The 13,228-nt window shown below is 48.5% G+C and overlaps 1 protein-coding gene across 1 annotated transcript in view; it reads right to left on the bottom strand.

Moving 5' to 3' along the window:
- The window catches only part of SDC3 (syndecan 3), an 86,394-nt gene extending 76,153 nt beyond the window's left edge, over positions 1-10,241 (bottom strand). Inside the window, exon 1 of the mRNA XM_081962715.1 lies at positions 9,810-10,241. Coding sequence (XP_081818841.1) covers positions 9,810-9,905 — 96 coding nt within the window. The 5' untranslated portion in view covers positions 9,906-10,241. The remainder of the gene's footprint in view (positions 1-9,809) is intronic.
- Positions 10,242-13,228: the final 2,987 nt, after the last annotated feature.

Genomic DNA, 13,228 nt, shown 5'->3' with positions numbered 1-13,228 from the left:
ACCAAATGATGGAGGAGGAGGAGGAGGAGGAGGAGGAGGAGGAGGAGGAGGAGGAGGAGGAGGAGGAGGAGGAGGAGGAGGAGGAAGAGGAGGAGGCTGCTTAGAAGAAGAGAGATCATTGGAGGGAAATAAATTTTAAATACCGTGGATTCTTTTTATTATATATCTTTTATCCTGGTGAGATTATGATTCTTAGTGTTAAGGTATCATGAGGTTGAAGGGATGGGGTCATATAAAGGACAGAGATTAAATCCTCAGCCTAAATTATGGATTAAGTCCTCACCTTAAATCATCCTTATAAATAACAAAGCTATTCAGAGCTCGGAAGGAGGGTTTTTGCTTTGTTATCACTGCGGGAAGGATCCTCTTTTGAAACTACCCTGCAAAGCAATGCCTCTAAAAGAACAAAGCCAACCTGCACATCGTTCCATCAGCCTGCTCCGGCACACATTCAATAGCCAGAAGAGGCATTGGGCATATCTTTTGTGGGGTTGCCAGCAAATTAGTGAACATGCCAAAAGGATGATCAGGGCATCACAGAAAGTGTAAAACAGGAGTCCTCAACACCTGGGCTACGGACTGGCACTGGGCCACAGCCCACCAGGAACTGGGCCGCGCAAGCAACAGAAACCCTATCCGCATACGTGCAGGCAGCACGCAAAACCACATTGCCCACCCCTGCCCACACGCCACTCCCTGGTCATGATGGTGCCACTGCTGATAGAACCAGTTCGGGTGGGTGGCAGGCCGAGTTACTACCTACTCGGCCAAATCGGGCCGAACCAGTAGGAACCCACGTCTGGTTTCTCCCCTATAAAGCACTTTGCCTCCCAACCACAGTCCGCTTTCTCCATCACCATGGAGTTTCTTCTAGCTGCTACAACTAAGCAAACACTTCAGCTAATATTGACACATCTATTAAAACGCCTGTCAACTTTTAAAAGAAATGAACCTGCAATAGAGTCAAAAGTGTTCTTCACTCCAAACCAAATTATTAAAACACGCAGTACCGTCCGTATGTGCTCCAGTCCCCTGTTTGATGAACGATCAACGACTGGTTCACTCGGACAATATTAAATCCTAATCCTAATCCTAAAAAAGAACACAATAGCCAGCCACACCAAATGTTTTGCACTTCAACTAGTATCACTTAATGCCAGTGGTGGGATTCAGCCGGTTCGCACCTATTCGGGACAACCGGTTGTTAACTTTCTAAGCAGTTGGGAGAACCGGTTGTTGGAAGAAACCTCCTTTTGTTTTTTCCCCCACTTTGCAGGGCTAATCCTGTAAGGAAGGCAGGAAGGAAACACTCTGTGTTGTTTCTAGCCTAAACTTTATTGCCCTGCTTACAGAAACTGCCTCTCCATTTAACCCTTATTACACTGTAAGGGCTAAGGCGAAGTGCCCGTCGACCTGAGTGACATTGAGTTGGCCACGCCCTCCCAGTCACATGGCCACCAAGCTACACCTACCCAGCTGGTCACTAAGGCAGAGAACCAGTTGTTAAATTATTTGAATCCCACCACTGACTTAACCTGATAGTGTTGTTCTCTCTGCATTTGTAGACAATTACTAAATTGGTACAAAACTGTAACCAATGCCACAAACAGCCCATCACTCCCCTCTAGACTAGATTAGGATGCTGGATAGACCCAGTTGCTGTTAAACCCCAATTTTTAATTTTTAAACCCAATTTACCGGACAAGCCATTCTATCTTGACTTGAACACGATGCCAACTAGAAGAGCTGAATTTGTACGTCATTGTCGGCTCAAAACAAGCAAATCAATGTTTGGCTTATTGCGATATGTCTACGGTCAATGTCATTCTTCGCTATTGCTTATTAACTCATCTTCCAAAAAGTGCCTGAAAAGATTGTGTGTAGGTCATCTAGCAAGAAGTCCAGAAATAATGGGACCCCATCTGCTGTGTCTATCGTCTATCTCTGACCCGAAGCTGCTTCAGAAGATAGTTCCAATCGATCAAAATTATATACACTCAGTTCCCAAGAAATGAAGTAGGCTATCCATTGGGTCCTCAGAATCTGAGTTCAGAACCACAAAGCAGCTTAAAAGCAGTATGCTTTTTGCGTTGCTTTTCTTTCTCTTTCAAACATCTTGGATTTCTTTTTCTTTCTTTCTTTTTTAAAAACATCCCATTTCTGAACGCTTTTGTTAGACAATATATTCCTTGGCATCACTGCCTGATTTGTAGCACATCACTATAAGGTAATTAAAGTAAGGCACAAAGGACAGACGGCTCAACATTAAGACAACTAAGATCATGGCATCTGGCCCTTTCAATTCCTGGCAACTAGATGGGGAAGAAATGGAGGTAGTGACACATTTTATTTTCCTAGGCTCCAAGATCACTGCAGATGGGGATTGCAGCCAATTAAAAGACGCTTGCTTCCGGGGAGGAACGCTATGGCAAATCTAGACAGCATACTAAAAAGCGGAGATCTCATCCTGCCAACAAAAGAGTGTATAGTCAAGGCTATGGTTTTCCCAGTTGCAATGTATGGCTGTAAAAGTTGGACCATAAGAAAGCCTAAGAAAGAATGGAGGCTTTTGTACTCTGGTGCTGGAGAAGACTCCTGGGAGTTCCTTGGACTGCAAGATGATCCAACCGGTCAGTCCTAGAGGAGATCAACCCTGACTGCTCTTTAGGCGGCCAGATCCTGAAGAGAAAACTCAAATACTTTGGCCATCTAATGTGACGGAAGGACTCACTGGAGAAGAGCCTCATGCTGGGTACTCAACTCCTTTGAAACTCATCAAATTTGGTACTCAATTCATTTTGATGTGAAAATTTTGTCCCGGTACTCATTGTTTGTTTGGTACTCAATGCACAAGTTACAACCTGTCAGTATCGGCTGCCTTGTGACTCACTACATTATTCCTTATGGGGGGGGGATTTGTTTGGTAGTCATCATTTTTTGTATTCATCGTGCCTCCCAGAATCAATTAACAATGAGGTATCACTGAACGGTGAATGGGCTTTTATGCTGAAGCAGTCTTTTTGGAGGCCATTCCAGGAGAGATGCTTGGACTTTGAAAAGGATTCTTGTGGATAACAGGAGCAATTTCTGTCACAGCAGGAAAAAATTAAGAGGGAAAATATATAGCCTAGAATCTATAGCCTAGATTGTATATGTGCTGGGAAGCATCCCTGGAGAATTTTAATACAGTAGACATGAGAATGGACTCATGGCATAACTATGTCTAGAGGGGACAACATCTATGAGAGGAGTCAATTCTTTTCTTATTTAGTCCTACAGATTTTAGTAATGATGTTGACATGTACTAATCCTTAATGTGGATATCTTACTTGTTGTGTTATAAATGGGATTCATAATATGCATTAACCATATGGTCTACTGAATAAACCATAGTAGTTGGTTTCTGATATAGCATTAAGTCATAGAGCAAGTTCATTTATTTCTCAAGCTTTTAAATCACACTCCATTAATTTAAAAGCAATCTCATAGAGAAATGCAAAGGAAAAGAAAGGAACCTCCAGCCAATAAAATTGTACAAAAGTCCTAAACAAAAATTAACATCATAACAAGGTGCAAACATTGAAATACCTAAAGCAATAAGTCATACAACTCAACCATGGCAATGACTGAACTCGGAGATTTCAATGCCAAGAGAGAAAATAAATGCAAAGCAAAAAGTCCCAAAGGTGATTTTTAAAAGGCATCTGGATATCTCTTTGTTTTTTGCTTGAAGAGGTTTTGCTTCTCATCCAAGGAGGAGGAGGAAGAGTAAGAAGATGATGATGATGATGATGATGATGATGATGATGATGATGATAAGGAGGAGGAGGAGGAGGAGGAGGAGGAGGAGGAGAAGGAGGAGGAGGAGGAGGAGGAGGAGGAAGAAGAAGAAGAAGAAGAAGGAGAAGGAGAAGGAGAAGGAGAAGGAGAAGGAGAAGGAGAAGGAGAAGGAGAAGGAGAAGGAGAAGGAGAAGGAGAAGGAGAAGGAGAAGGAGAAGGAGAAGGAGAAGGAGAAGAAACAACAACAGCTGCTGCTTCTTGGATGTGAAGTGAAATGTCTTCATTTAAAAACAAAGAAAGTTCAGTTGCCTTTTGAAAAAGCCCCTTTGGGACAACCATGACCTGGAGGACTGAGTCCCCCCCCCCACACACACACACACACACACTACACCAGCTAAGCTTAACACCTAGCTTGTTAAGGTGCTGAGGAGGGACAAGTAGAAATGTGGCCTAACTCAACCACAGCCATTTTCTGCAGCTGCTGATGGAATAATTTCCTTTACCCATTCAACCAGGAATTTCACAGTGAATGAATCCTTCCGGGATGCCTTTACACAGTTGACATGGTCTCCCTAGTCACTGGCTTCCAGTTGCTTAACATTTGTCTTCCGTACCCCATCACAATGACAAGGTTTTTGTTGTTGGTGTTCTTAGTACTTTCTGGTAGAGTTAAGACATTTGTTAGCAACTCTGAGAAGTCACTGCAAGAGATGGGAGGGAGTTTAAGGGGGGGAAACCTTATAATTTATACTAAGGTCAATGTTTGTGTTTCTTTCGTGATAAACTTTCCGAAAAAAATACTCAGGAAATGGATGGTCTGCTAATTAAGTAAGCCAATTCCTATAAATATTTGTCTGTCTGCATGCTTAAAATCAAACTGAAAGAATTAAAGAGATGAAGTTGTTTATACAGAGAACAGGCTGTTTAGGAAATAAGAGCATCGTTTGGATAAACAGGTTATTTTCAGCTATTAAAATAGATGTTTAAAAATCTTTTGCAGCCTGTATGCTGAATATTTTTCAGGAAGTGTCTTCCTGTTACACAGACACAGAATATTGCAACCAACATTCATCAGAATGCATTTATCTAATCACACACCCATTCAAAGATTGTCCTTTTCTTGCTCAAGTTATAAAAATATCATCTTGCAAAATTATTTTTCTCAGAGAGGTTTTTTTTTTTTGAGGGCTGGGGGTATATTTTCTTACCCTGGCTCAGATGAGTCTAGAGTGCTGTTTTTCACACTTTTAAGACATGTGGATTTCAGCTCCCAGAATTTTCCAGCCAACAGTTACCGAGGAATTCTTGGAGATGAAGTCCTCACAACTTAAAATTGCCAAGTTTGGGGGGAAAAACCACTGCTCTAGAGCACCGAAGATGAGTTAAAGTAGTAGCCAAATTGGCAATTGAGAAGATTGTCATTAATAAGGCTGAGACCCAATTCTGAAAAACCTCTAGAGAAGAGCCAGATTTACATGTGATACTAAGCCAAAACCAAAAAACGACATGTTAATTCAGCACAGGTTCTGGGCTGCGTAACTCTGGAAGACCTCAAAATGGTAATAAAGAATAAAAATATTCACTTCCCTGCCTTGGTGGTCATCTGGATTCCAGGATCCAGATCTAGAAACCCTTTTCCACATGTTGCTTTGAACCCAGCTGGTTTTCCATTAACCTACAGAAATTCAGTTAAAGGTCTCCCCACCCACCCAATATCTGGTTGCAGAGGTGGCATTCAGCAGGTTCTGACGAGTTCTGGAGAATCGGTAGCGGAAATTTTGAGTAGTTTGGAGAACCGGTAAATACCACCTCTGACTGGCCATGCCCCTATCTATTCTCTGCCTCCCGAGTCCCAGCTGATCGGGAGGAAATGGGGATTTTGCAGTAACCTTCCCCTGGAGTGGGGTGGGAATGGAGATTTTACAGTATCCTTCCCCTGCCATGCCAGTGGTGGGTTACGACCAGTACACATTGGGTACCGTTCCAGTACGGTGCTCCAGAGGGCCTGCCCGCCCGCCCACCCACCCACACTCCTTACTGGTATTTGAGTTCTTCGAGGCTTCCGCGCACATGCACGGAGTGTACGGCGCCTGCGCAATGCTCTACCAAGCAGTTGGAGCATCGCGGAGGCATCGCAGAGCGTCCCAGGCGGGTAAGGTAATGCTGCACACGTTCATGTGGTGGACGCCCGGCCCCGTTGCACTGTACCGGTTGCACCGGGATCCGGAACCCACCACTGTGCCATGCCCACCAAGCCACGCCCACCAAGCCACGCCCACAGAACCGTAGTAAAAAAAATTGAATCCCACCAGTAACTGGTTGACAAAAATCTCCTTGTTAACTCATAAATACCAAGAGGTCATGGATGGGTGGGTGGATGGATGGATGGACCTCTACTGAGATTGCCAAGAAAACTGCAAATTGACTCGAAGTTACCCCACAAACACACACTTCAAAAACGCAAGTCAACTCTCCAATTATTTGCCATGGGTTGTGAGACGACTTTGCCCACAAGACTCCCTGTTTAAGAATAATCATAACTTTGAAAGGTTGCAAGGCTGAACGTTCACTCACTTAATAATGGATGTATGCACAGTTCTGGTGCCCTCAAACCCATCCCTTTGCCCATTCCTTTCATCCGGCCTCTTGAAGGGCTCAATTAATGGCTCTTAATGGAGCTTTACTCCCAGACACAGGAATTAGGAAGTTTGGGGCACAGCAGCAGCCAAAGACAGCAATAAAATAGTTACAAGGAGTTTAGAAGGTTTTCCCCAACTGAATTTTCCATCAGCATCCTGCAGGCATCTGAAAATGACCTCATAGGCTGGGAATAAGGCACATGAATCAGGCTCACAGCGACTGAATTTATATTAGGGGAGACAAGATTCTGTCACAGGATGAGCCTTCTCAATATTTAGGTAAGCCGAATGTAGAACATGAAGTCATCTTGGCAACACACTGGCCAACAATCTGGACCACAGCCAACATCATGAAATCGGGGCAGAAGCAGGGGTGGGCAACTGGGGGTTTGCAGGGGGTCGGAGAACTCCCAAATCCCACTCCTGGCTGGCCCTGCCCCTCCCACCCCTCCCAGGAGTCCCCACACGGCCCGTTTTGGATGCAGGTAAGTTCAGGGCACGCACGGAGGCTCGGGGAGGGCGAAAAACGGACCTATCGGAAGTTCACAAAGAAGGCGTGTGCCAGCCACCTGGTCTTTGAGTTTCCAGTGCTCCAGCGTGTACGATGACCAGCTGGCCGGCGTGCATGCACCCGCTGGAAACCAGAAGATCAGCTGGCGACAGCGGGCGTGCCCACAGAGAGGGCTCACGCATGCCATAGGTTCACCATCACGGCCCTATAGTATATGGACTCAATTACTGAGCCCGGGTCTCTTCTCTAGACATTCACGGCCCCAGTGATGTCACACAGCATTTGTCTAGGCCAGCCTGTTGAAGATGCTATCCTGCCAGATGGGTTGCTGCTTCCATCACTCTTAACCAGCAACAGTGCCTCTGACACACACACAAACACACACACACACACACACACACACCAGTGGTGAAATTCAATTTTTTTTAATACCGGTTCTGTGAGCCTGGCTTGGTGGGCGTGGTATAGGTTGGTGGGCGTGGCAAGGGAAGGATACTGCAAAATCTCCATTCCCATCCCACTCTGGGGCCAGCCAAAGGTGGCATTTGCAGGTTCTCTGAACTAATCAAAATTTTCGCTACCGGTTCTCCGAACTACTCAACATTTCTCCTACCGGTTCTCCAAATTACTAAACATTTCTGCTAAAAAAAAAGGTACCTCTTCCCTAATGTCACAGCTTCAGAATTCGTGATCTCCTCAAGTAACCCACCTACCCAGATCCTGTACCACATGTGGACATCCTCCACCCACCCAAGACCCGTGATTTTATTTTATTTTTTGGTACCACTAGGGCCAGTGAAAACAATAGGCTTAACACACCCTTCTTCTATGAAACCCTACCTCCCCCACCATCACCACCCAAAAGTGTAAAAGGATGGATGCTTTCCACCGTGCCCTGTTCTGATGTGTCACTCCCCACACCAGCTACACAGGCCCTGCAGGCTTCCAGAGGCCTAAAAACAGGGGAGGGAGAGTATAACATGGGACCCCCAACCGGGTGGAAAGGTCGCTGCCATGGGAAAAGATAAGCCAAGTGACTTTCTACTACAGGAAGGGAGGGAGGTGTCCCCTGGAACCCAAGAACAGCCCCTATTTCCATTCCTCCCCACCCACCCATCAAGACCACTCCTTCCCAGCTTTTTCCCATGAGGGAGCCATGGCTCTCTCTAGATAGGGGAGTGGGCTGTTCTTTAACCACTCTGGAGGAGAAATCGCAATAGGGGAGACTCCTTATCTCTTTTATTACTTTTACTTAGTTTCTGCTGGATGAGAGGGAGCTGAGCCCAGAAAGACTGGAGACAGCAAAGCAGGGAGGATTAGGGGGCACTCCCATCCACCCACGACTCAACCCTCCCTGTATATTTTCCCTGCAGACTTGACCCACTGAGATGACCAGCAAATATCATTCTATGTATAATCCTATACATAATCCTTCCCTCTGTTTACCCCCCCCCCACACACACACACACACAAGACACCCGTGCTACACAGCAAAGCAAGAAGGGAAGAAGAGGGGGGGGGGAATGCCCCCTTCTGTGCAAACCCATCGACCTTCAAATGACGTCACAGCTCACCTTTCTCTCCCCCCCCCCCACTCCCACCTTCTCCCCTCCCAACCGAAAGGGGAGTTTGTAGTAGGTCAGAGGAAAAAAAGAGCTGAGCGCGGAAGATTCGCAAGTGACCTTTGGCGTGGCTGGGACCACCGGAGGACTCAACCTGTGCGATCGAAGTGGGGCGGCGGGGAGGGGGGAGATAATTCCTTCTCCTCGCCTTTCCATAAAGACTTTTTTTGCAAATAGAGCTTACAAACCAGGACATCTGCCGCCCCAGCGAAGGAAAGAGGAGGGGTTCTCTTTAATTCTCCAACAAATGCTGCAATCTTCAGCAGGCTGAGCGGGGGGTGGGGGGTGGGATGGGTGTACAACGATGGGGACCCTTCCCCATTCCGCTTTCTTTCCGAATCCATTCGGCCCAAGCATCCATCCATCCATCTATCTATCTATCTATCTATCTATCTATCTATCTATCTATCTATCTATCTATCTATCATCTATCTATCTATCTATCTATCTATCTATCTATCTATCATCTATCTATCTATCATCTATCTATCTATCTATCTATCATCTATCTATCTATCTATCATCTATCACTACTACTAAACCCATTCACTCAAGGAAGACGGGCACTCCCTTGACTTGCTTCGGAGCGGGTTCGGTCCCCTCCAGCAAGCCGACCTCATCCTCTTCTCGGGTGCAGCAGAAGAGGGATGCAACCCCCCCAAAAAAAGGGGGCGTGTGAGGCACTGGCTAATCCTTCCAAATCACGCGCGCACACTACTCAACCCCCCCCCCACTGCAAACGCCGGCAGCTGCTGCTCATTCAGACCCCCCCTCTTCCTCCCCATCTGCCCCCCCTCCCTCCGCAAGCCACACACACACACGCCCTCCGATCCAAAAGAGAGAGGGATGCTCCTTAAGCAGAGGAGCCGTTGAGACCCACCCACCCTTCTCTTGGCAGCCCAAATGCCTAGAGGGGTCCTCGCCTCCCCCCGCCCCAATTCAGCAGGACCGCCTTGGGAACCCCTCGCCACCCCTACATTGGCTTCTTTTAAAAAGCGCCCCCAACCCCGGAAGCTCAGGGAAGTCGGGGGTCTCGCATTAGAGCGAGCCCCCCTCCCCGCTTTAGCATCCCCCCCTCTTTTTAAAAAGGCCTGAAGGCAAGAGAAAAGCACCCCCTCCTCTCTTTTGCCCCGACCACCCACGGAAGACGCGAGGGAGCCTGGCAGAGAAGACGGGTTTAGGGAGACACCCCACCACCCCCCCAAAAAAGCTCGCCCGGCCAGGGATGCCCGTAAGGCGCCGCAATGTGTCACTTACCCGGGCGACGTGGCCGGCCAGGAGCAGGAGGAGCAGAAGCGGCGGCGGCGGCAGCCCTGCCTGGCTGCGGGGCCTCGACGGCTGCAGCCGAGGCATGTTGGATTCCGGCTGGACGAGGAGGAGGAGGAAGGCACGGCCGATCCGGCTGCCCCCCGCGCGGCTGCAGTCCGGAGGGACGGAGAGGGGAGGGGAGGGACGGGGGAGGAGCGGGAGAGGGGGGCAAGTGCCTTTCCTTTGTTTCCGATGCAACTAGAAACCCGGAGCAACGCAGGGAAGGAGGAGAGCCGGAGGGGGCTGCGAAGAGGCACCCGGCAAGCGGCAACGGGAGAGATGCAACCGATTGGGAAGGGCGGAGGCCGGCCCGAGCTGCAAGGATGGCCGCTGTGGGACGCCTCCTCCCTCCGGCTCCAGCCCAGAGTCGCCCGCGGCCGCCGGGACCTTAACAATCAGAGCGCGCCCCGCTCCTTCCCCCGCTCAGGAAACGTGCGCTCCTGATCCGTTTCCATTCGCTCAGTGGCTGGGAGGAGGCAGGAGCGGGGGGGGGGGGGAGAGAGGGAGAGAGAGACGGAGAGGCTTGCGGGCGCCCTCTAGCGACGGTTCGGGCACCCCACCCAGCTCCCAGCGTGACGCCCGGCCCCGCAAACCCGGCATCATCTGCCGCTGGCGGTGGCGAAAATCCAGGGGTGAAATTCAGCAGGTTCTGCCAGCTTTGGAGAACCGGTAGCGGAAATTTGGACTAGTTCGGAGAACCGGCAAATACCACTTCCGGCTGGCCCCAGAGTGGGGTAGGAATGGAAATATATCAGCATCCTTCTTCTTGCCACGTCCACAGAACCACGCCACGCCCACAGAACCGGTAGTAAAAAAAATTGAATTTCACCACTGCAAAAATCCAAAGACAGAAGCCCTCATTTCTCGTTCCTCCCACTTTGGTGTGGTTTAGGAGGAGTCCTTGACTTACGACCACGAGCGAGCCCAGCGTCTCTGTTGCTGAGCGAGACGTTTGTTCGGTGGGTTTTGCTCCGTTTGATAAAAGTGGTCCCTTGAATCACTGCATGGGTTGTTCAGTTAGTGACAGTGTCCTTAAATGAATCGGGCTTTCACCGCTGACTTGAGTTGTCAGAAGGTCAGGACACTGCTATCGTCATAAATATAGAATAACAGAGTTGGGAGGGACCTTGGAGGTCTTCTAGTCCAACCCCCTGCTTAGGCAGGAAACCCTACCCCGCTTTAGGCAAATGGTTATCCAATAGGAATCAGTTGCATGATCAAAATTCAGACCCTTGGCAACTGATTCATATTTATGACGAAGGCAGTGTCTCAACCATCTGACTGATACTGCAGTGTTTGTAAGCGTGAAAAATGGCCCTATTTTTCCCCATGCCGTTATAACTTTGAAGGGTTACTAAATGAAGGGTTGTAAGTCGAGGACTACCTATATTGGAATAGATTTGAAGATGCCAAGGGGTGAAGAGGAGACGTCCTGCTGCAGCTCTTCAGATCCACATATTCCTTTGGGGGAGACTCCGGTTGCCACTGAGGAATTGAACACTACAAATAGAACCATGTTCAACTTCCGGGATTGATGTTTGCCAGGAAGGTAGTGTTTTCCCAACACTGAGGTCTACAAATACTTTAAAGCAGGGGTGTCAAACTCAAGGCCCAGGGGCCGGATCTGGCCTGCGGAGTGCTTAGATCTGGCCTGTGGGTCCACCCTGGAAACAGAAAAGGACTGGCCCACTATGCCTCTGGCAGCGAAAACGGAGCTCGCCCTCCCAAGCTCCGTTTTTGCTGGCAGAGGGTTGCAGGAGGCCGTCGGAGCCTAAAACGGAGCGCGGGAGCCCATTTTCACTTGCAGAGTGCTTGGGCCACCACCGGCGCCCCTGACACGAGTGTCATCGAACTGGCCACGCCCACCGCAGCCCCTCAAGGTCAAACGCAACCCTGATGCGGCCCTCGATGAAATCGAGTTGGACACCCTTGTTTTAAAGGAATACCTGCTTCTAATTCACAGAAGGACTTTCACAATCGTGTCACTATATCCCAGGAATTAGAGTTGGTGGAGGAAAGGAGGAAGCTGGCCATTTGGAGACCCAATTCTCACTGTTTTTTAATGCCGGAATGGTGGAACGATGACCGGTGGAACTGATTCTAGAATCGAAGAGGAAGACACCCCATCATTCATGATCCTAATCTCATCTCCTTTCTTCTTACAGCTTTTAAGCGGTTTGACTATCGATGGAGCTCGTCCTGGGAAGGAAAGGCTCCGTGGTCTTTATTCCCAAGCAGGTTCATGGAGAGGGAATGGATGCCGGTTCAATCTGTACCAAACGGGGGCTTGAAGAGGTCCTAGCTGCTTCTCCTTCTCTTTGGAAGAACTAACAGGCTTAACTGGTAGACTCTGTTTTGGGGAGAAGGAACCGGGTGCCTTGGGATGCGTTTCCTTCCTGTCCGTCTTGGTCTGGCAACTGCCAGGCGGAATGGACGCTAACGGAGTCTTTAAGAGTGGGGTAGAAGTGATTGGCAGTTCCTCCCAGTTCGTTTTATGAAGTAGACCCAAGTATCTCCCTCCGTACACCTCACTGCTTTTAGGTTCCTTAAGTGGTAATGGAATCTGCTTCGACTGGGAGGAATGGAAAGACTGCTCGGGGTGAGAGCCTGCCTCATTCATCTTTTCGGGCGTAGAAGCTAGAATGGCAACAGACGGAGACTGTATTAGAAAAGAAGAACCCAACGATGGTTCCAGGACAGGCTGCTCCCAAGTGGGCTCGTGAAGAGAGCCTGGGTACCTCCCCTTCCCCTTCTTAGAATTTCCAGGCTGATTTATATTGGACGAGCTTTGTCCTGGAAGAGGGACAGGTCCAGAGGTCATTGGGTCCATGTCATATAATGATTTGGCCTCTTTCTCCTCTCCTTTCTGATAGCCGGAGGTTGATACAAGCACTGGGGGGAAAGCATCTGGAAGGGAGGCATTTAAGAATGGTTGATCCCAGATTTGTTCGTGGAGAGGACCCGGATAATTTCCTTTCTTCTTCTTCTTCTTTGAGTTTTCTTCTTTTCCTGAGGAATCCGGTGGCTTTTGGTCCAAGCCAGAAGTTACTGACTTTTGCTCCTTTTGACAGATGCAAGGAGGAATAAAAATGGGTGACACCAGTTCTGGAGAGGAAGCATCCGATGGTTGGTTCCAGACAGGCTCATGAAGAGGACTTATCTGTTTGTTCATCCAATCCTGACATCTCTGCTGGGCCATGACCCCTGGAGTCCATTCTGGACTGGGGAAGTCCAAAGGGACTTCAGCAAGTTGCTGTTCCCAAACAGCTTCATGGAGAGAGCCTGGCTCTTTAGCAATCCGTGTTGGATTCCCACGGGGTGGAACGATTACTGAAGGAACATGTTCTAGGGAGTTAGAATCCAACGAT

The sequence above is a fragment of the Natrix helvetica genome, assembly GCF_964273705.1.
Source record: "Natrix helvetica genome assembly, chromosome: 9".
Taxonomy (NCBI): domain Eukaryota; kingdom Metazoa; phylum Chordata; class Lepidosauria; order Squamata; family Natricidae; genus Natrix; species Natrix helvetica.
The sequence above is the reverse complement of the archived record's forward strand: the minus strand, read 5'-3'. Positions and strand labels throughout refer to the sequence as shown.